Source organism: Canis aureus, chromosome 10, assembly GCF_053574225.1.
Source record: "Canis aureus isolate CA01 chromosome 10, VMU_Caureus_v.1.0, whole genome shotgun sequence".
Classification (NCBI taxonomy): Eukaryota; Metazoa; Chordata; class Mammalia; order Carnivora; family Canidae; genus Canis; species Canis aureus.
The window spans coordinates 63,215,700-63,239,631 of NC_135620.1; the positions used below are offsets into that span (position 1 = coordinate 63,215,700).

General features: G+C 34.4%; 1 protein-coding gene and 1 long non-coding RNA gene across 11 annotated transcripts in view; one reads left to right on the plus strand and one right to left on the minus strand.

The window, feature by feature from the left end:
- Window positions 1-23,932, minus strand: part of LOC144322590 (uncharacterized) — a 70,999-nt gene that overhangs the window by 21,724 nt on the left and 25,343 nt on the right. The window lies entirely within an intron of this gene.
- FSD1L (fibronectin type III and SPRY domain containing 1 like) overlaps window positions 1-23,932 on the plus strand; it is a 72,666-nt gene that overhangs the window by 17,167 nt on the left and 31,567 nt on the right. For 9 of the 10 annotated variants that reach the window (XR_013388205.1, XM_077912777.1, XM_077912779.1 and 6 more), the window contains exons 2-5: window positions 3,060-3,155; window positions 6,638-6,769; window positions 11,364-11,465; window positions 20,774-20,796. Coding sequence is in view for 9 of the 10 variants with exons in the window: in XM_077912777.1 (XP_077768903.1) it covers window positions 3,060-3,155; window positions 6,638-6,769; window positions 11,364-11,465; window positions 20,774-20,796 (353 nt within the window). In the remaining variant the exon portion in view is untranslated. Of the gene's footprint in view, window positions 1-2,015; window positions 2,163-3,059; window positions 3,156-6,637; window positions 6,770-11,363; window positions 11,466-20,773; window positions 20,797-23,932 lie in introns of those variants that run through there. The other variant, XM_077912784.1, reaches the window with a different exon arrangement.

Here is a 23,932-nt window from a genome sequence, read left to right on the forward strand (position 1 = left end):
TCATTTTCTGGTAATGGCAGAGTTTTGAATTAATTAAAAAGGAATAGTATTTACCATTAGATTTTTTATGGTCTTTACCATAAGATTACTGTAATCTCACAGTATTATGTCTTGGAGGTATGGAGTAGTACAATACACAAAGGACAGCATTATCCTGATGATTCTTTAAGTTCATATAACTTACATGTCAGGTGTCTTCAGGTGCAGCTTTGTTTTTGTCTCAGACAAAACTCAGACAAAAATATGAAAAACTGTTTTGTACTAGGGAAGTTTTTTGGGCTTTGTGGGCTTTTGTTGTTGTTGTTCTGAATTAGATCTGCCTTTTTTATGTATCAGTGCCTCACAGGTTCTTTGGTGAAATTTCTTTGTTTTTATTGGACTCATATATATAGGTGATTGAAATTTTGTTTTTGAGTTGAATTCATTGAGTCTGACTCCTCCTTTTCATGGGATAAAATCTCTCCTAGGAAGACTCATCTTTACCTTGAAGTTCATGAGTATGCTTAGCACTGGACAGAGCTTAACCTCCACCAGTGATTCTTTACTATGTAAATTCTAAGTTTTGTATGTCATGAAGAGGCTTAGCAAACCAAAATTTAAAAAGAATATATAGTTTATTATATGAATATTTCATATGATGGGCAAATTGGCTAGACTTAGAAACAGTATTCTAAAGTGGTAAACAGCATGGACTTTGTAAACAGACTGAGCATAATTTTTACCCTACTAGCAGTTACTACCATTTTATCATCTGTACAGTTTGAATGTAGCCCTGCCATTAGGAGAGATAAAGGAGGAGGCAGCTATAGTCCATTTACCAAAAAGAGCCCAGTCTCTTTTTTATTTTTTAAATATTTATTTATTTATTTGAGAGAGAGAGAGAGCGCACACAAGAGCAAGAAGGAGGAGCAGAGGGAGAGAGAGAATCCCAAGCAGACTACCCGCTGAGCCTGACCCAGGCTTCATCTCACAATCCCAAGATCATGACTGGACCCTCAACTGACTGAACTACCCAAAGGCCCCAGAAAGAGTCCAGTCTTCATTGAAGCTTACTCTACACAGTCCAATGATTATGCAGAACCATTACTACTCTTCCACTGTTTTTTTTAAAAAATATTTTATTTATTTGAGAGAGAGAGTGAGAGAGAAAAGAGCACGACTTTGTGGGGAGGGAATAGAAGGAGAGGGAGAAGCAGACTCCCTGCTGAGCAGGGAGCCCAATGTGGGGCTCAATCCCAGGACCCTGAGATCACAACCTGAGCTGGAGGCAGATGCTTAACTCCCTAAGCCACCTAGGCGCCCCTTCCATTGTGTTTAAAAAAAAAAAATATATATATATATATATAAATATAAATATTTACTTACGAGGCTTCCAATTATTCATCCAAGGTAGGAGATATACCTTGGATGAATAATTGGAAGCCTCTTAAGTCCTCTGCCCTCTTTTTCTATTATCTCTGTACTACCATTCTTGCCCTTACAACTGTACTCACCCCTGCCCCAAATCCTGGCTTCATACTGCCCCTCTGCTGGTTGTTTTTGTATTAAAATCTTGGTGCACCTATTTCTGGAAAGAACACCACAGGATAAACAGCTAACTCTTGGTATTGATCTTCTCTCATAGCATAATTTCATTGTATTATTATACTAAAATACTACCAACTGTGAGAATGGGAAAAATAGTATAAGTAAGTGAATATATATAACACAGAACCCTGAGCAGCCTCAAGGATGAGGATAATACCTCCTTATCTTCAGAGATTCTTGTGAAAATTGAGAACTATTATGATTATTTTTAATTTTTTCCTACTATAATGCCTTATGAGCATTTATATGAAATACTCTTTATCAGTTTATTTCCTGAGCTCTTTAGATATAGCCCTTTACTGATATCTGGTTATATACTGAGGAGAACCTTTATCACAAAGTCTTATATGATATTATTAAAATATTTATATTTCTGGTACTTACAGAAGCAAGACTTGTACTTCTGGGAAAATTATAAAGTAAAAATACTTGCATTTGATTCTTACTGAGAATACAAGTACCTTGTTTGGATTTTGCTCTTACTACCCATGAAGAGTTACTGAACAGCTAGACCTATGCTGTCCAGTATGACAGCACTTGTCACATATGGCTAGAGAACGTGAAAATAATTAAAGGTAAAATCAGTAAACTCAGTTCCTCAGTTCTGTCTACATTTCAAGAGCTCATTAGCTTCATATAGCTATTGACTAGCATATTGGACAGCACATGTATAGGCTATGTGTATCATAGCAGAGAACTTAATTGTATAGCACTGAACTGGAGAGTATGAGAAGATTAAATAACTAAGTATTTTATTTAAATAGAAAGCATTATCAAAAAGTCTTTTGAGGTAGGGCACCTGGGTAGCTCATTGGTTGAGCATCTGCCTTTGGGGTCCTGGGGTCTTGGGATCAGGTCCTGCATTAGGCTCCCCTCGGGGAGCCTGCTTCTCCCTCTGCCTATGTCTCTGCCTCTCTTTCTGTCTCTCTCATGAATAAATAAATAAATCTTAAAAATCTGAGATACTTGCTATTAAAATTACTTAACTCTTTAATTATGGTTTTATAGCATCTGTAAGTACTGTGATGAATATTGTAATTTTAGCTACAAATTTATCTACTTTGGTATTTGTTTATTTTTATAAATAAAATGTCAACTTTTACTGCTCTTTAAAAAATTCTTCATATCTTAATATTGTATTAGGAAGTTCCATTTGTTTTTGCAGCATTTAAGGATTTGGTTTTATTCCTTACCTCTGGCCCTATTACCTAAAATAATAGTATTGGCATTAAATTATATTGATTATCTTCAATATGAAAGGTATGGTGGTGATTAAGTTGTACACTAGGAATAAGAAGTTTTAAAACAGTACATGCATATCCTATCTTTTGTAATTATAGGCCTTTGGAAATTTGATAATGAGAAATTTTACATTTCTCCTCTTATATGGATTGTTGAGAGAATTGTTATGCTTAATACTTTTATTAAAATATCATGATGTTAAGTTTTTGTTTCATTTGTTTTAATCCTAGGAAGCTCTACAAAGGATCATTTCAACTCTGGCAAATAAAAATGATGAAATTCAGAACTTTATTGATACACTAAATCAAACACTAAAAGGAGTACAGGTATGAATCTTTTTAAAAATGTGTAAAAAATGTGTAATATGAAAAAAATGTGTAATGTGTTGCAAGGAATGATGTTGGGTCAAATCAGAAGCATAAATATACTACATCAACTCTAGATTATAAATTAAGGTGAGAGCATGGTTTTTAAATGCAGATAAAGAAAAATGTTTTCCTTACTATTTTTGTATTCTCTATGGAAAGATCAAATAGTAGGGGAAGAAGAAAACTCTGGAGTAGTAGTTGGTAGGGAATATTACAGTGCTCGCTTTTGAACCTTTCCATTATAGATAATTGTTTTATAATTCCAATTAAGAGCAAATTACACGTTTTCAGAGTAGTGGGAAGCTAACCATTTCTTTTACAGTAAATACTGGAAGGAAAATGTGGCTGGTAAGAGGTCTGCTTGCAGAACTGGAAGAAAGTTAAACTTTTAAAAATAACGTGCCTAATGAGGAAGAGAAATGTTTAAGGAAATGGTTCCAGGTTTGGGCAGATAATCCATGTAGTATGTAATCAAATGTGGATGAATGTGCCTTAATGAATTTATTGGTGAAATAAACAGAGGATCTATAGGATACCAGTAGACAGTAAATCCTTTCCTGTGATTTTTGTTTGTTTGAACCTAGGTTTTTGCTTGGGTCTTGGCTTGTTAAACTTTATGGTCCTTGTTATTTCCTTTACTTCAGAATTTATTGTAATTGAGGTTAGTTGATTAAGATCTTCATCACTTTAACTGTCATTCTCAAACTTTTTTACTGGAAAATTTGGTGAATCCACAAATCCACTTTCTTTAAATAAGCAAAGCTAGTTCTAAGACTCTTGATCTGTATATAAGAGAATTATCACATTTGACATCTGGAAAAAGAGATCATAAGCCAGAGATAGCCCAAACTATTTTTCTGATGAATAATTATTAGTAGTCTACCTTAGAACCTAGAAAGAAAACTAGAGGGAGAATTGAACTACAACCTTGTCACTGAAGATGGAGGCATAAGAGGTAGAGTGTAAGAGACTATAAGTATGTGTCAATTGGTTATCAAGAAGTAGTCCATTCTCTTTTTACAGATAAGTAAACTGAGGTCCACGAATTTAAGTGGCTTGTCCAAGGTCACACTGTTACTGAGTGGTTAATGTGAGATTTGACTTCGTTCTTTTTCCTACCAGACTGCACATTTCTTTTGCCACAGCTTGTTCTTATTACTGCAAATCAATTAGTAAAATGATTAATGCCATTTTTGGTAAGACTCCAAGTGAGGTAATATCTAATTTTTATAAAAATTATAAGCAAAAGTTTGGTTTATGTTACTACAATAGATTGTACATATTAGTTTTCTTAACCAGTGCCAATTCTCTTAATTGAATGATTTATCTAAGTTGAGAAATGCCTAAGATGATTTCTTCTCATAATTACTGCAAGTGTGGTTATTGCTTATCTAGAGATTTCACAGATATTTTAAGTTATTGTTGAAATAGCAGCATCTTGCTTAACGTGGCAGTGAGGAGCTCTGGGACGTCAACAGGCTTGAAATGTTTTATTGATTCTGCCATCATTAATTAGTTGTGTGGCTTTGGGCAAGTCACTTCTGTATTTTAATTCCTAAAATTTAGGAGTTTGACTACAAATTTTAGTCAGTAGATGACTTGTGAGGTTCTTTGAGCACTAAAAATCAATGTTTGATAAATCTCTTAGGTCCAGTAAGGAATTGTTTGGTCTTGTTAAGTTCTGTATATCTTATGTAAATGCACTGTTTTAGACAACCTGAACAATCGTACCATTCACGCAAAATTAGCCCCATCCCTGTGTGCACAAACTGTTCTTCAGTTATGGAAACAAAATTTCTGGAATATTTTATTAAAATGCTCATTGATGATTGTGATGCATGACAAAGGTTGAGAACCACTGGCTTAGGATCTGCCTTGGAACCTGAAATTCTGGACAAAGTTGGCAGTTTAAAACAATTTTTCACATTGTCCTATGGAAATGGTGTTGTAAAAGATAAAGAGGAGAGTATGGGCTACTCCATAAAAGATGCTTAACTCAGCATAACTGAGATAGTGCTGTCAGCATTAGCAGCCAGCTTCTAGGATTTACCTGTTTTTAAAGCATATGTCAAATATTAGAATTTTTAATTACATTTTTTATTCTACTCCACCCCCTCTGTTCTATCACTTAGGTAAGTCATATTGCAAGATGGATTAATTCTTTCCTTTATCTTGGCCAAGGCCCTCCCCTGTATAGTTTTTACCCTTCTACTCTAATCTAGACTGTCATCATTTAGGTAGGGACTGTGTTCCCTAAGAAGAACTTTTATCCTTTTTTGCTAATGTTCCTTAGATTTTTCCAGATCCCACTCATCTCTGAAAGACCTTCTTGAAATGCTTCTTCTTCCCTCTTAAACTTGTACTCATTTGACCTCAGTGCTTCCAGTTAGTTGGCCCTACAGTGTTCAACTATTGTTAAATTACCTTGTCAGTTATTCTGAGCTTAACGTGTCTGTGTGTATTTTCAGATCAACTTATGGTAGGCTAGTTATGATACTCCTTAGCATATAGATAATTTTCATATAGCAGTTTAATAAATTTTTAAAACACTGGGCTCTAGTTGGACCATTCTTAAATTGATATGATACCCTTCCCCCCCTCCAATCAGACCAGAGGCTTCTAAAGATGGAAGTGGTATCTCATTGTAGGATATCACATAGAGGGTCCTCATTGATATCTTCCATGTATTCTTGGACATCTCATCACTGTTACTTCATTGTTGATTTTTGATAAATACTGTATTGTGTTTAGGAAGTTTCCTTCTATTCCTGTTTTTATCATTGATTTATTATTTTTTAAGTAGGTTCCATGCATATGTGGGGCTTGACCTCAGGAATGAGAGCTGAATGCTCTATTGACTGAGCCAACCAGATGCCTCTCTATTCCTGCTTTTAGAAAAAGCAAGATAGTACAGTAGTTAAGAATACTGACTTTGTGCCTAGTACCCTTATTCAAATTCTGGGTCCAACCACTTTTCTAGTTGTATGACTTAGCTTCATTGTGTGTCAGTTCTTCCATCTGTAAAGTAAAGCTGTGCTTGTTAGGATAAAATTAGTTCATAAGTGTTGGGTATTTAAACAGTACTTGGCACATAGTACCCACTATAGCAATTATTATTATTATACTTAGACTTCCTAAGTTCTATCAAGGTTTAAAAAAAATTTGTTGATTTAATTTTATGGGTCATGTCCTTTATTTTTGTAATTCATAATTTTTTGGGCAAGTTTCCAAATAGTTGAAATTTCCTTCAAGTCCTGGAATAAAATCCATTCGTGTGTGGTGAAAAAACAAAACAAATATTAGAATTTTTTTGCTTATATGATTTTAGCTTGAGATAGTTTATAAATGTGAATCTGTTCTGTCTTTTGTAAGCATATCTTTTAATTTTCAGGTATTTGACAGCTCTTCAAGTAAAAATCATTGTTTTGTTTATTAAACAGGAAAATTCTTCTAACATACTTTCGGAGTTAGATGAAGAATTTGATAGTTTATATTCTATTTTGGATGAGGTGAAGGAAAGTATGATTAACAGTATCAAGCAGGAACAAGCTCGTAAATCACAAGAATTACAGGTGAGATCATGCAGCATATTTAAATATAGATAACTTTTGTCTGTTTAATATTTGATTTACTGACAGAAAAAAATGAGTGAATTTCTGTGAATAACTACTTTTATCTTGTAGAAAAATGATTAACTTTTGGTTTCCTCATAGATATCTTGTTTTTTCTTAATAGTGATAAAAACCTAAGATTTACCATTGTAACCTTTTTAAAATGTATAGTTCAGTAGTGTTAACTCTATTGACATTGTTGTGTAACAGATCTCTAGAACTTTTTATCTTTAAAACTGAAACTCTATACCCATCGAACAACAACTACCTATTTGCTTTTTACCCCACCACTGGCAACCACTAGTGTGTTTTCATGATTTTGATTACTCTAGATAACCTCACATAAGTGGAATAATTCAGTATCTGCCCCTTCTGTAACTGGCTTATTTCACTCAGTGTAATGTCTTTAAAGTTTGTCCATCTTGCAATATGTGCTAGAATTTCCTTTTTATGACTGAATTATATTTCACTATATATGTGTGTATGTGTATGTATGTACATTTATATATCTTTATATGAATAAAAATGTGTGTGTATATATGTACGTTTGTATAGATTTTTTTTAAACTAACAATTTTTTAAAAGATTTTATTTATTCATGAGAGAGACAGAGAGAGAGGCAGGCAAAGACACAGGCAGAAGGAGAAGCAGGCTCCATGCAGGGAGCCTGATGTGGGACTCGATCCCAGGTCTCCAGGATCATGCCCTGGGCCGAAGGTAGGCAACTAAACCATTGAGCCACCCGGGCTGCCCTATATATTTCTTTATATGAATAAAGAAAATGTGTGTGTGTGTGTGTATGCAAATATATATTGACATGCAACACCACACATAGTTACACATTTTTTTTCTTCTAATGAGAACCTTTAAGATCTACTCTTTTTTTCCTCTGAGGCTATTCACAAATTACTGCTTTAAATCATATGTCATATTTTTTTCATCAGTTTCAGAGGTAGAATTTAGTGATTTATCAGTTGCATATAACTCCCAATGCTCTTTCCATCAAGTGCCCTCCTTAATGCCCATCACCCGATTATCTGTTCCCCCCACCCCCTCCAGCAATTCTCAGTTTGTTTCTTAAAGTTCAGTGTCTCTTATGGTTTTGCCTCCTCCTCTGATTTCATCTTATTTTATTTTTCCTTCCCTTCCCCTATGTTCATTTGTTTTGTTTCTTAAATTCAACACGTGAGTGAAATCATATGGTATTTATTTTTCTCTGACTTATTTCACTTAGCATAATACCATATAGTTCCATCCATATCATTACAAATGGCAAGATTTCCTTGTTTTTGATGGCTGAGTAATAATATTCCATTGTGTATATATACTACATCTTCTTTATTCATCTGCTGATGGACATCAGGGCTCTTTCCATAGTTTGACTGTTATGGACATTGCTGCTATAAACATTGGGGTGCAGGTGCCCCTTTGAATCACTGTGTTTGTATCCTTTGGATAAATAGCTAGTAGTTCAATTGCTGGGACAAAGAGTAGCTCTATTTTTAACTTTTGGAGGAAGCTCCATACAGTTTTCCAGAGTGGCTGCACCAGTTTGCTTTCCCACCAACAATGTAAGAGGGTTTCCCTTTCTCTGCATCCTCATCAACATCGGTTGTTTCCTGAGTCATTAATTTTAGCCATTCTGACAGGTGTGAGGTGGTATCTCATTGTGGTTTTGATTTGCATTTCCCTCATGCCAAGTGTAGTTAGTTAAGCATTTTTTCATGTGTCTGTTAGCCATTTGTGTGTTGTCTTTGGAGAAATGTCTGTTCATGTCCTCTGCCAATTTCTTGACTGGATTTTTTTGTTTTTTTTTGGGTGTGAAGTTTGATAAGTTAAGGTCTACTCTCTTAGCAATGTTTAAATGTACAATACAGTAGGGGCATCTGTCTGGCTCAGTCAGTAGAGCGTGAGACTCTTGATCTCAGGGTCATGAGTTCAAGCCCCACATCCGTCCTAGAGCTTACTTAAAAAAATATACAATATAGTATTCTTTTCACTATGCTGTATGTTACATTTCCAGGACTTATTTTATAATCGGAAGTTTGTACCTTTTGACCACCATCACCCATTCATCCATTTAAAAATTTTTTTGGTAGTAGCCATCTTAATGAGTGTGAGATGATGCTGTTTGGGTGTGGTGACTGCAAGGATGTTAGAACCATTTTTTCTTCCTGTAGCATAACTTGAGATCTTCATTTTTTCCAGTGATTCCATTTTTTAAAAATTATCACCCAGTTATCCTTTGTAACTCTTAATATTTGCCTCTTCTCAGTGCTACAAAAATTTTGGCAATGTTTTTTCATAGGAGTAGTGATCTAGGTGGGATGAAGAGGTATTAGGGAATAGCAGGCTATAAAATAAGACTGAGTTGTTGAAATACAAATTTAGTTAACTTCATTCTTATGTTATGATTCAAAGGAAAAGCTATGGTAATATCAGCATAATGGTAATTTAATATCAGCATAATGGTAATGGTAAAGCTTTATTGGGATAGTTTAAAAACCAAATATTAAAAAAAATCACAACTTGGCTACCGATGCCATTTTATTCTTTAATTGGAGACAGTAGAACATCTCTGTTCTTCATTTGGGTTCACAAACTTGTTTTAATTGTATTCCTTTGTACCCCTTTGTTAAGCTTTCCCTTTTGTAAGCAAATTCATAGAGGTTTCTTTTTTTTTAAGATTTTATTTATTTATTAGAGAGAGAGAGAGAGAGAGAGAGAGAGAGCATGTACAAGCAGGGGGGCAGACAGAGGGAGCAGCCGACTCCTCCCTGAGCAGGGATCCCAGGACCCTTGGATCATGACCTAAGCCGAAGGCTGATGCTTAACTGAGCCATCCAGATGCCCTCATAACATTTTCTTAGAATAAAATATTTTATCTTAAACTTTGACCTCAGATTGGATTCTTTCACTTTAATAATTCCTTGAGATATATTCCTTATTTTTTTAAAAGATTTTATTTACTTATTCATGAGAGACAGAGAGGCAGAGAGAGAGGCAGAGACAGGAGAAGCAGGCTCCATGCAAGAAGCCGGATATGGGACTTGATCCTGGGACAGCCGAAGGCAGACACTCAACTACTGAGCCACCCACGCATCCCTCCTTATTCTTTTAGTTACCTTTTACTTTTAATACTACATTAACTTAGTCTGCCCTAGTGATCCTGTGTAGACCATTAATAGCTACCATTTTTTTCTGAGTGATTTTGCTTAAATTTTTCATAAAGCTCTCATCCAAATGGGATGTTTCAAATGGTGGTTTATTAATTATTCTTCAGAAGTCATGAGAGCTTTACTTATAGGAAGTATAGTATTTTTGGGAAATTATGATTAGGTTCTTAGAATAATACGTGAAAACCTATTTTAACCTCAAATTTGGCAAAACTATTCTACTTTTCGAAGTAAAAATATAACGCATGAGAACCAATAAAATGAGCCATAGTTTTATCTTTAGTGCTGAACTTAATGGATACCTAAGTAGATTTGAATGTGGAATAGATAGTAATAAATAGATACTAATATTCTAAGTAGAATCTTGGGTACATTAAAAAACTTAGAAATAGATCTGTTTCTTTGCTTAAAAGTATCACAGTATTTTTGCATGACTGGGCTTAGTTTTAGACAACAGATGATAGAGTGACAGAGAACTGAATAAGAAAGACTAGTACATGAATTTAATATATCACTATAACAGAGCATATCACTGTAACAGTTACTGTCTTTTATTTCTCTTTATTCTTTTTGAATCCTGTCACTTGGATTTGTGATTCCTATGTTACCCAATTTTGGAAATTATAAATTAGCATTTATGGTAGTAGGTATTACTTGGGTTGATGTGGTATATGGAGTACTAAAGTGGTGCTCAACTGCATGCATCTGTCACTTGATTCATAAACTTTAAATTGTTAAATATCAAAGAAACTTAGTCTTCATTTATACAGGATGTTGTCTGCAGATGGATTATTTTGATATTTTATTATTTTTTATTTTATTTTAATGTTTTGAAAGATTTTGAGACAGCGAGCATACAAATGGGGAGGAAGGTCAGGGGGAGAGGGAGAAGCAGACTCTCTGTTGAGCAGGAAGTCTGATACAGGGCTCGATCCCAGGACCCCGGGATCACAACCTAAGCTGAAGGCAGACACTCAATCTACTGAGCCATTCAGGCACCACCCATATTTTGATTTTTTAATTTAAATTATTGATAGTTTAAAAAATATTTGCTAGTTCCCTGACTGCCCTGATCGAGAAGAATTGTAAGTAAATTAAGTAAATAATTGCTTTATTTTGTTTTGTATTTTTAAATGATGAGTATATCTGTATGCAATTTAGCTATTTTGAACAAATTATGGAAGGATGTTTAGTACAATATATTAAGATAGTTAAAATTTGTTACATATATGACTAGTGATTATATTGCTTTAATAGTTCTCTAAAATATTTTTGTTCAATTTTTGCTATTAAAATTGTAAGTTCGTTATAACAATATATATTTAAGATTCTCAAGGAAATAGGAAATTTTATTTTAAAGATTTATTATTGTTTTTTAGAGTCAGCTCAGTCAATGTAATAATGCCTTGGAGAACTCAGAAGAACTACTAGAATTTGCAACACGGTCATTAGATATAAAGGAACCTGAAGAATTTTCAAAGGTAAAAATCCAGCCCAAAAAACTAGACTAACCATTTAAATAGGAGAATTTTGTTTAAAAAAAAAAATGATGTTTTCCCTTTCAATTTTGAATTTATTAAGTCATTTCTAATACTAAAAAAGGCTTGGAATTTTTAAAAACATATTTTATTTATTTATTCATGAGAAACACACAGAGAGAGAGAGAGGCAGAGACACACAGGCAGAGGGAGAAGCAGGCATCATGCAGGGAGCCCGATGTGGGACTCGATCCCGGGACTCTGGGATCACGTCCTGAGCCGAAGGCAGATGCTCAGCCACTGAACCACCCAGGCATCCCTGGCTTGGAATTTCTTAAGTAAAATGTTATCTATTCATTATTCCAATGTGGATACCTAGATGTATGTATCTTTGGGGCCATGGACAAATTATCTAATTTCTCTTAAATGCTCTATTAAGATGAATCAAGTTATTTTCCTTTTCAGTTACATTCTTATTGGTCACTTATTTTAAGGGTACTTTTGTATTTTATCTGAGTCATACCTTTGTTATAAATATTTCATGATTAAGGGAAGATTAATATTGCTATTAACATTCTTAAAAATCTAGTTTTGTATTCCTTCCTTCTATGAGCTGATTGGAAAAACATCACTTGATGCATATAAGCACTGTAACAGTGAAATTTGCTATTATATTTATTATTAAGTGCCCCACTGTTTAGTGTAATTGTATGTTTAATTAAAATATGAAAATGTAGGTTCTTATTTTAAGGGTATGTTTGGTATGAAATATAAACAGTAGAATAAGACTACTAGTGTTGTAACCTAGATCCTGTTATTTAAGAGATTCTGAATTCTAGATTTTTATTTTTATTTTAAATTGGGTCATTTTTAAATGATTACCAATTTATCAAATCAGATTTCTGTTTGATGTAGAATACAGCTGTAGAATATATTAAAAATGGTGTGAGGAAAGTGGCAACTTGAGCTGTATAATGAGCTCAAGTGTGTACTAATGTAAAATATGTACTGTGTAGTAATCATATCAAGATAAGGTATTCACATTTGATATTATTTCCTTGGTCTTTGTGGACTAGGTAGTGAACTGTATTAGTGTTAGAAAGGTGGCTTTATTATCCTTTTGTGTTCATCTAATATTTTAATTTCATGATTTTTCTTTGAACTTGAAGGTAGAAAAATCTTCCTTGAGAAGATAACATTTGGTGGCTTATGTGCTGCGTTTTGAAAATGAATTTTAAAAATGGATTCTTTTAAGTGAAATGAATCAAAAGTTCTTTTGCTATAAATTCATGAACTAATTAATTCTTGAATTTAGAGGTAGACTGTAAGTAGGTTCATCTTTGCACTTGGTAGGACTAGCTATGTAAAGAAATTATGAGATAAATGTATCATACTTTATGTTTTAATTTTTATTTTTAAAAAAGATTTTTATCCATCTATTCATGAGAGACACAGGAAGAGAGAGAGGCAGAGACATAGGCAGAGGGAGAAGCAGGCTCCATGCAGGGAGCCCAATGTGGGACTCGATCCCCGGACTCTAGGACCACACCCTGGGCTGAAGGCAGGCTCCAAACTGCTGAGCTACCCAGCCATCCCGAAATGTATCATACTTTAAAGTACTTTAGAAGAATAGATAGATCTCCTATTCAGAAGACATTTATGGGATAACCTCAAACATCTGGAACATAGCCAAAAAACATACAGAAAGCAAAAAATAATCTGAGTCATCAAAATCAGTATCATAGAGTTGATGGGCAGGAATACATGTTCTTTTCTCATGATAGTTTCTCAGCATCTAGTTCCTGCTATCTCCATGGTGCTACTAAATTTTTAGTTTTTTTCTTCAGTTTCCCTGTTAATAAAGTCCTCTTCTAGTGGAGTGGGATAGCTGTTAATGATAGGCATATTCATAGCCGCAAGAATTAATAGCTGAGAGCCTGAGAATGAGGAAGAAGAAGACAGGAAAACCATAAAACATGGACACAAGTACTCAAAAACAACTTGAGCCCAGTTACATTTAAGTAGGGATTGGTACTCCGAAAACCTGTGATCAAGTTTGTTTCTCCTAAGTTTCGCTTTCCACTATGTCCTCTCCCCTTCCTCTCAAAGGCTACTATTTTCTTTCTCCTTTGTCCTTTCCAGCTTTGTTAAAACTTGTTCCCAGCTGATGTAAATTGGAAAAGTTCTGATAAAATAAGTCACATTGTGGTTTAAACATATTTTCTTTTTTAAATTATTTTTTAAAGATTTTATTTAGGGGGATCCCTGGGTGGCTCAGCGGTTTGGCGCCTGCCTTTCGGGATCAAGTCCCACGTCAGGCTCCTGGCATGGAGCCTGCTTCTCCCTCCTCCTGTGTCTCTGCCTCTCTCTCTCTCTCTCTCTGTCTCTCATGAGTAAATAAATAAATAAATATTTATCTATCATAAATAAATAAATCTTTAAAAAAAATAAAGATTTTATTTATTTACTCATGAGAGATACACACAGAGAGAGGGAGAGGCAGAAACACAGGCAGAGGGAGAAGCAGGCTCCATGCAGGGAGCCCGACATGGGACTCGATCCCAAGTCTCCAGGATCAAGCCCTGGACTGAAGGTGGCGCTAAACTGCTGTGCCACCTGGGCTGCCCTAAACATATTTTCTTAATGTTCCATTATGTGTCTTATTTTATTATTTTGGTTTTCCACCATTTTGTGGCACTGCTTAATAGCTTAAAGCATTTGGAAATGTGATGAAATGAATTATTTGTCAGTGTTTACTACCTAGAAATCTGAGTTTATTATTATTGAAGAAAAATGCTTAACTGAGAGTTGTTTGAAATTATTAGTACATCCAAATAGTATCCAAATAATGGTTTGATTCCAAGTCAAAAACCAAATTCACTTTCTTAGATAACTGGATGTACTAGAGGCTTGCCTCAAACACCTAATTGCTGACAAAATAGGGAAGATGACTTTGAAGATCAATTTTATTTGGCTTTGAAGAATAATTATCTAGTATATTTTTAGAAATTTGGAAAAAAATTCTTTTAAGGTGTGCTGTTTATGAATATCCCATATTAAAGTGATTAAATCAGACTAGTATGAATAGTTCATGGGCACAAAAAATCATAGGCTAGAATCCAGCCCATGAATCTTTTTAGACTTTATTATCTTCAAAAAGAGTAATTTAAATACTAATATTTAAATAATCACCTTACAGTACCTCATTATGAGAATTGAATATGAAGCTATGCTATTTACCAGCATTAGGCAATCTGAAAATGAACGGGTAAAAATGGCACAAATGGGAAAGGATTTTTGGAACATACTTACACTAATTTTTAAAAATTTGGTATTACAAATTGGTTTTATTTTTCACTAATTTTTTTAAATTGTTAGGAGTTTGGTTGATAGTAAATATATGAAGAAGGATCACCAGCAAATGAGATTTGGATTATTTGCTTTATTTCTGGATGGACAAGTAGCTGAAACTCCACCGTACCTGGCTTCTCTGCTAATAGCCTGCATTGCTTGGATCCTTTGACAAAATTAATACTTCTTTCTCTCTTTTTTTAAGATTTTATTTTATTTGACAGAGAGCACAAGTAGGCAGAGTGTCAGGCAAAAGGAGAGGGAGAAGCAGGCTCTCTCCACTGAGCGGAAGGCAGACGCTTAACCAGCTGAGTCACCCAGGTGCCCCCAAAATTAATATTTCTATTTTCCTACCCCGAATATAGAACTTGAATTCTACATTTGAAAAGAGCCTAGTTTGGATACCTGGGTAGCTGAGTGGTTGAGTGTCTGCCTTTGGCTCAGGTGGTGATCCCAGGGTCCTGGGATCAAGTCCCCCATTGGGCTCCTTTGCACAGAGCCTGCTTCTCCCTCTGCCTGTGTCTTTGCCCCCCTCTCTCTCTGTCTCTCTCATGAATAAATAAATAAAATCTTAAAAAAAATGAAAATAGCTGAGTCTGTGGGGTATTTCCAAGTCATTAACCATCCACTTCCTCACTATCTTGCCACACGTAACCCAGTTGTCTGACTAGAAGGGAGGTACTGGTCACCAGTACACAAAGCCTTTCCTGGAATAAAAAATACAAAGTGGGGTGAAAGGGGAACAGTGTCTTCTGCACTTGATCACAGATGAAAAGGGAGGTTTTGTGTATTTCCCACTTTAGACTCACAGTAACTAGCCACTGGCATATTGTTCAGTCAATGTCAGCTTCTAACTACTGGGAGGAACAAACAAAAAGGATAGAAGCTCTGTATGTTTTCAAGGGAATAGAAGTATTGGCAGAAGTGTTTTCTGTGGGTTGAAATCAGGAATGCTGAGAGAAGAGGACCTTCACTGAAAGCATGCATGATTTTAGTTACTGAGGCAATTTAAAGACAAATGTAAATATTTGTTAAGAATAGTCCAGACTATAATTTTTCACCTTTATTTCATTTGTGGATGTTTAAGTCTTACAGAAATAAAGTTTCCTGTTATATAAATGTGCTTACTTATAGAACAGATGTATGCAGTACTGTATTCAAAGTTTATTTCCAGTTATTTACTATAGCTTGTGAAGACTAAGATGATCATATTTTTTGAAAAGTAGTTCTTTTTATAAACATATGTATAGAAAATATAAAACTTTTAACATATGGAATCAACTGCTTTGCAGTGTTTTTGTTTTAGTTTTTTTTTTTAATGCTGGTATTTTTTCCAAATGAGAAATAGCATATTGAAGCTATATTTTTTTTACTTTCTCTTGATGAATCCCTCGCATTTCCCAAGTCATTCCTTAATATGGTATTTTTAGAGTGAGGGTAGAAGTCTCAGTTATGTATTGTAAAAAGTATTGGAAAAGTATTGTATGTTTGCCTGTTAGTCATTTTCAGATTGTCTCAAGGAAATATTACAAAATTTTCTATCCCAAATCTAAGAGGAAAATCTGAAGTATAAGACCATGTAAATATACAGACAAGACTTGAAAAGTTTCTTAGTGTTGTGTGGCATTGAGAGTGTTAGTAGGAACTCTATTGGGCTTTACTGCAAATCAAAATAAAGACAAATCATGTCAGGCAAATGCCAGTTTTGAACTCTAGTTTTTGCTAGATTCATCATTTTGACAGTGTGAGTGTATTATTTTCTGTTGTTACCCAGAAACAGATATACAGTTAGCCTTTAAAAAACATGAGAATTATGAGCACTGAGCCCCATGTAGTTTAAAATCCATGTCTGACTTTTGACTCACCCAAATCTTAACTACTCATTGTTGACAAGAAGACTTACCTATAACATAGTCGATTAATGCATATTTTGTGTTATATGTATTACATGCTCAATTCTTAAAATAAGCTAGAGAAAATATTACTAAGAAAATCATAAGGAAAAGAAAATACATTTACAGCACTGTGTTATAAAATCCTGCATATAGGTGGACCCATGCAGTTCAAATTGTTAAGGGTCAATTATATTATTTTTGTTGCTTTTTATTAATGCTCTGATTTTAACTAACTTTTCCCTTGCGGCCTCTTCACTTCAGCCTATATTTCAGAGAATTAGATTGTTAAAATGCTTAATTTATTTTGGATAATTTTTAAAAGCTACTGTGTGCAAATAAGATGGCTTAGGATGGACTTTTAGGGTTTGAAGATGCTTTAGTACTTATCATTTTATAGATAAGATAATTGAATCCTAAGAGTTAAGTGATTTCCTGGTTAATGTGGTGTGAAACTCAGATCTCTTAAGCCTTTGGTCTCATGCTCCATATTTTTTGCTGAGGTGTTTTAGAACTTTTGCTAATTGGGAAGATATTTAGAAATACCAAATTTTGTTCTTTTTGGGTAAATGATTCATTGAATACAATAAGCAAGATCTAAAACATATTTTGTTTTATTATTATTCCCATTTTAATGTTTAGAAAATACTGTTAAGTTAGCTGCTTCACAGTAGAGTTATTTTCTAGGGTACTTTCCATATAACATCTTTCTATAAAAGGAGAAAAATATGATAGTAAGAAATATAGAAAAAATAAGATCTGAACTTTCAGAGTGCTTGTTAAATTAAACTCATGGAAGAAAATAGTTTCTGTATTTACTTACAGCAGATTAAAAACAAGAAAGATTGGGAAAATATCTGGTTTAACTTCTTTATATTTAATTGGTAATTATGAAGAACCATTTGTGATTACTTCTACTTGTACTCTTATTACAGGTCTTTTTAAGGGCGTTTGGTCTCAGGTGATAGATTCCTATAACTGATAAAGGATCAGAATTATAAGATTTATTTTGAAAACAATTATTGAGAGATGGAGGAAGGGAATGAGGGAGAAAGGAACCAACTCTGATCAGAATAAAGAGAAATGAAGTGTTGGCAACCAAGATTTCAGTGGAAGATTGAAATGGAAATAGTGATTGAAATTGAAATAGAAAATAGTGATATTGAGCAAGGTAATGTGGCTAATGCTTCTTGAAAACTTTCTAATAATGTACAATAAGTAGCATTACCCAAAAATCTAAAGAATTAACTGAGGCCTGTTCATTCTGGAATCGTTTTGTACTTGGTAAACAGAGATGTTTAATTGACAAAATAACATCACTCTTGAAATTGAAATTTACAGAAATCAAGCAGTACAGTAATGTGTATCTTTTGGATAGATTTCTACTTTGGGAGAAGAAATTCCAGAAAAAAAATTAAACCATTTGTTTTCCAATTTAAGATGTTTCTTAAAATTGGGCCCTTTTAGAGAAGTATCTTCAGAATTTGAGACTTTCTACTCTTTTATCATTGCACAGAATAACTTTTTCAACCCCTTCTGCATTTACACAGTGTATATACTGTTAAATTCGAACCTAAATGAAAGAGGAACCGCTGAGTCTTCAGTTTGATCACCTGGGTATGTTTATATATAAATACACAAGATGACAACTTTTCCAGCATTATTTGGCTTTTCATCTGTTTCTTTTCTGGTTTGTCACAAGCAGCCTAGTACATTAAATGATGAAAGGAAGCTTTACATGCATGTGCACACGTGCACACTTGTACACAGACACACTAAAAAAAGTCACCTTACTGAGTTAAATAATACTAGACACACAATTGAATCATTCTGGTTAGTTTAAAAGACAGTATTGGGGGTGCCAGGCTGGCTGAATCAGTAGAGCATGTGACTCTTAATCTCAGGGTTGTAAGTTTGAGCACCGTATTGGGTGTAGAGATCACTTTAAAAAATGGTTGTAGGGAAATTATTATTATTATTTTAATATTTTATTTAAGTTCAATTTGTTGTGGGGAAATTAAACATGCATACTGTATAATGTTCTTGAAAGATGAAAGAAAATCAATGTTTAGAAAAAGATAGTTATGGTCTCCATATTGTTAGGTTCTTTGGGAGTGATTGATAAGTAACATTCTTCTAACCAAATTCTAAAACAGTTGGGAAATAAAGCAATAAAGTTGATAAGAGGCCAAATACCAATAAAATGATATTAGAGAATTTTAGCTTATATCAGTGGGCAAGCTTTCTAATATTGAATCCTAGAGTTAGTCAGACTTTCCCACCCAGATATGGTCAATACAAGGGTACCTCGACTCTGTGTGTGTGTGTGTGTGTGTGTGCACGCGCGCGCGTGAGAGAGAGAGAGAGAGAGCGCACGCGAGCACCTGTTTCTGTGAAACTTCCTACACAGAGGGAAAGAACAGAATATATGTTCCCTGTAGGCAAGCAAGCTTCCAGAAAGAAGGAAAATAGCTGAGCTTATTTCTAGTTTCTCCTTTCAAACTCGTAATCAGATTAAGTCCTTTCTCCTCACCTGAAGAAATGAAGGATTAGAGAGAGGCTAAGGGAGTGATTAATGCTAGTAGCACTTAGGCACTTATCTATATGTAAAGAAACATCAAGAGCAGAGGAGTCTCCTTTTTCTCTTCCCTGACACTTATATTAAAATCCTTGGTTGTAATTCTAGCTGTAATGACAATAATTTAAAAAAATTTTTGTAATTGACTTTAACATTTCTTATTCCTAGTACCAAAGTCATGTCAGGATGTAAGACACGTATTAATGCCAGTGGGTTGGGTTGTTTGCTGTAAAATGTGAAGCTTGGAAAGGATCTATAGAACGAGTGAAGACTAAAATTTCTTAATAAAGAAAAGAGAATGATTAGTATACAGGATCTCACAATTGATTATTGTAGTGCTGGAAATGTCTCATATGCTCATCTCGTAAATGTCAGTTCTGTTTTTTTGTGTAGAAAGGTACTCAAGACCACATTATTTTAGGATAGATATAAAAATGACCAATACCAAGTAAGAACAGTGTTAGAACTGAAGAAGAGATGCAACGGAAACATTGCTATATACATCAAATTAGTGTTCAGTTAAATTTAATAATTATTAGTATCACCATGTGGCAAGCTTTGTGCTCGGCCTAGGATAGAGTGTAGAGCAAAATAATCATGGTTTACATTAGATGCATTGTTAATTGTGGTCAGTTTGGGGGAGAAAAACTGTTGTTGAATATATTGTATGTAAATGTGAAGGGGACAGTGGATTTTATGTGTATTGTTTTCCTGTATACTCTACAGCACCAAGTGACAGCTGTGTCCTTTCCTAAATTCATAAATTTGTGCTAGCATTCTCAAAAAAAAAAAAAAAAAGATATCTCATGCCAAGTAGGCTTAAGTTAGCAGGTTCTATGAAGTCATCTCAGGGAAAGAACCTATTGCTAGAAGTATTTCTCTGATTTCTCCTCGTCTGAATTTTTGTCATTATCGCTTCACTCTTTGGGGTAAAGGATTGTAGAACGGCAGCTCAGTTTTATATGTTAGCAGGCAAGCCCTCAAAATGCAAAGTCTTTGCCCAGGGAAGGCATATAGAGAAAACTTGGAGCAACCATAATGAAGTGGTGAAAGAGATCATTGAAGAAAAATTGGAGAGCAGATTTGAAATGTATAAGAAAATCATTAGATTGCATAGAAATGTGTGCCCCATGAAGGAGATTGATTGTTCTAGTTGAAGCGTGTCAGACTGAATGGAAATGGAGGTTTATTTTGATAATCTTAAGGTAAGGAAAATCATTTATAGTCATCTGGAATTAGTTTGAAGTGTTCAGTTTTCCTCCTTTTAAGGTGATTTATATGGGGTCCGGATATTGTTTTTGCTATAGTTCTAACATCACATTATGCAGGCTGATGTGAACTGTACAAATTTCCTGTAATTCATGTTTTGGGTGACTGTGAACTAATCTATTCCAGGATTTTATCCTAACTTTTCTTGCATGTCACTGCCATTGAAACTTGCATGAAAAGCACTAACTGCCTTCTTTCTCTTCTCCCTGATTTGCTCCAAGGCTGCCAGACAGATCAAGGATAGGTATGGTATAAAACCTACATTTTTATATAAGTGTCAATATTTAAGTCAGAAATGAAATTCAAGAAAAGTTTCTTATTTCACTTTTGTTGGTTAAAATAAAAATACCTAATGCCATGTACAAAAAAAGAAAATGTCTTTTGCATATCTTATGGGATAAACAGTATATTAGCAGGGTTAAAAAAACAGTTGTGGACAATTATATACTTAAAGAATTTCATTTCTGATATTATATAGTTAGTTTTAGTACAGTTCTTAATTAGCTATGAATGGATGGGGACCCATTTTGGATAATTAAAAATTATATTCCTGCAATGTTTTTTTGTTCATAATTTTATAAGTATGTCCTATTTTCTGAGAAGTCATAGCATTGTTAATAGTCCTCAAGAGCTAAAGCTCTCCTACTTCAGTGCTCTCCTGTTTAACACCTTTGTATTCTCATTCCATCCTGTTCCTGGTGCCATCTCTTTCTATTTTTCATGCCACTACTATCTAATGTGTGGGAAGAGAAAATTAAAGAAAGTGATGACCTAATGAAAGACTTTCTCATTGGTAGAGCCAGGATTCAGAAAGGTAATTTAGTACTTGCTGTAATGAGTACACCAAAGGGCTAAAAAAGCTGCTGACAGTTTTGGATTGAGTTACCACAGAAGGGATGGTTTTGATCTTCCTGGTTAGTCACTGAGCATTGATGATAGTGAGATTATCCCTTAAAGTTTCTTCCTTTGAGGATTATGAGATTCTCTGAAAGGCATATCTCTTCAAAACACCACTCTGAATCTGAGACTAAACTATTTATTCTTCATCAGATAATTCACAAAAGTATTCATCATGGATTGTGTGAAAACCAGTGTGTCTATTGTTACAATCTTGGCTGAAGCCTTCAATTCTGTTTTTCTGATCGTCTATTATTTGACTAGAGGCAAGATTCACATGGCACTCGTAGCACTCTCAGTACAAATACTAATTTTTAGGTATTTTGGTGTATTTTATATCAGGGAATGGTTAAAAGCATGGATCATCTTATTCTGGATGTAGAAAGGTGATTATGAGAGTCTGAAGGTGAAAAGTATTGGCTATGTGAGTAGGTAGGTGCTAGGTAGGTCAGTTTTTTGAGTAAGATAGAATTAGGTTGTATCTGCTGGAATTTGCTATGTGTAACCCATCTTTCACTGTGGCTAGATTATTCTTCAGTTTAGGCACATACTTCCCTAAGTCTTGCTATGGTCTCTGATTTTCTGGATTAGAAGTCACTTCCTAATCAGGCTTCGGCTTATCCAAAGACTTTTCAAGAGCCCTTGCAAGATCTTCTCTTGTTCCTCTCCTAGGAATCTGTATGGTTCTCTACTTCCAAGAATCTGTCCTTACCCCTGACATCTTTCTTTGTTCAGCTTTGTCACAATTTAATGATGAATTTTCATGGCTGAATGCAAAGCTTTGGTAAAGCTTGACCTCTTTGCCTCTTCTATGCCCACTTCTTGGCTTGATTTAATTAGTTTTCAGGTGATCTTAGGAGTTGGAATTCCTTTTCTCTGTCACGGCAAGCCCCCCCCCCCCCCAAAAGCTTATACATTATCTATTTTGGCTACCCATGAAATTATTACTTCCTTCTCAAGAACACTTCTGGGTCTTGACTTAATTTTTTAAACTTGATTTTTAACTTCAAAATGTCCAGATTTCTCTTATATATTTTATTAGGTGCTGCTAGAAGCAAGCTGCTAGAATTCCATCATTGCCATTTATGATATAAAAATAATTTAAATACATAATCATAGTAAGATGATTTTTACTAGTGAAGAAGGATTATTCTCTTATATGAGGGCAAAAATGATGTTTAAGAAAGAGTGTCTAGGGATCCCTGGGTGGCGCAGCGGTTTGGCGCCTGCCTTTGGCCCAGGGCGCGATCCTGGAGACCCAGGATCGAATCCCACATCAGGCTCCCGGTGCATGGAGCCTGCTTCTCCCTCTGCCTGTGTCTCTGCCTCCCTCTCTCTCTCTGTGTGACTATCATAAATAAATAAAAATTTAAAAAAAAAAAAAAAAAAAAAAAGAAAGAGTGTCTAACATACTTGAGCAGAGAATCAAATATGTAAAAATCATTTGTGAGAACTGAATATTTATCATTTGTTGTGGTAGAAGTTATGCAGGAGAAACAGTGGGAATGACAAGAAGAACTAAGCAACTGAAATGAAAAGATAATAGCAGATCTCTCTAATTTTACCAATCACTGATATGTATTTATGGGTGCTTTTAGTAATGTTGGAAGAGGATTAGTTGAGGTTTGCTGTGGACTTATGCTTCTTGAAAGAAAGGGGTCATGAAAAGGTGAGTCAAGTTAATTAGATAATTTGAGGAAATGGAAAGTGTTCATTTATATGTTTTGCAGTTATATTTTCTTTGTAAAAATGAAACTGAGGGGAAAGGATCTTTGTATTCAATTTGTACTATAGGCAATAAATAAAAAAAGTCAAGGTGAATTAAAACATTCCTAACCATCTGGTTCTTGTAGAGAATTATCTATGGATTTTAGGTTGTTGATTTGGGCTTTCAGGCACAATTACCTAAATTTATTCAGTTTAGGTTTTGATGGACCTTTCTAATGCACTTTCGGAGGACATTCTTTTTCTTTGAGGCTACAGTGATTAAAACCAAGTTTTTTTTTTTTTTTAAGATTGTATTTATTCATGGGAGATACAGAGAGAGAGGCAGAGACATAGGTAAAGGGAGAAAGAAACAGGTTCCCCGAGGGGACTCCGATGTGGAACTCGATCCTGGGACTCTGGGATCACGACCTGAGCCGAAGGCAGATACTCAACTGCTGAGCCACCCAGACATCCTAAAATCAAGTTTTATAGATAAAATTTTAGATTTAAATTCCCTAAAATACTTTTAGATTTTTTCAACAGCTGTCAACATTTAAGTAGATTTAGAAGCATCCAAGTAGTTTCAAATCCAAGTAGTTTCATTGATTGAGTGGTCATTTATACTAAGTACCTATCTGAATATAGCTCTTTCAGAAGTCTTCAAACGAAAAGATACTTGGGGCTTTAAAGAACAAAGTAAGACTTAGGTTTTGTTCCTAACCTCTTATTGATGTAATCTGAAATTTAATTTTTGAGAACCAACAGCTTAAAGTAAT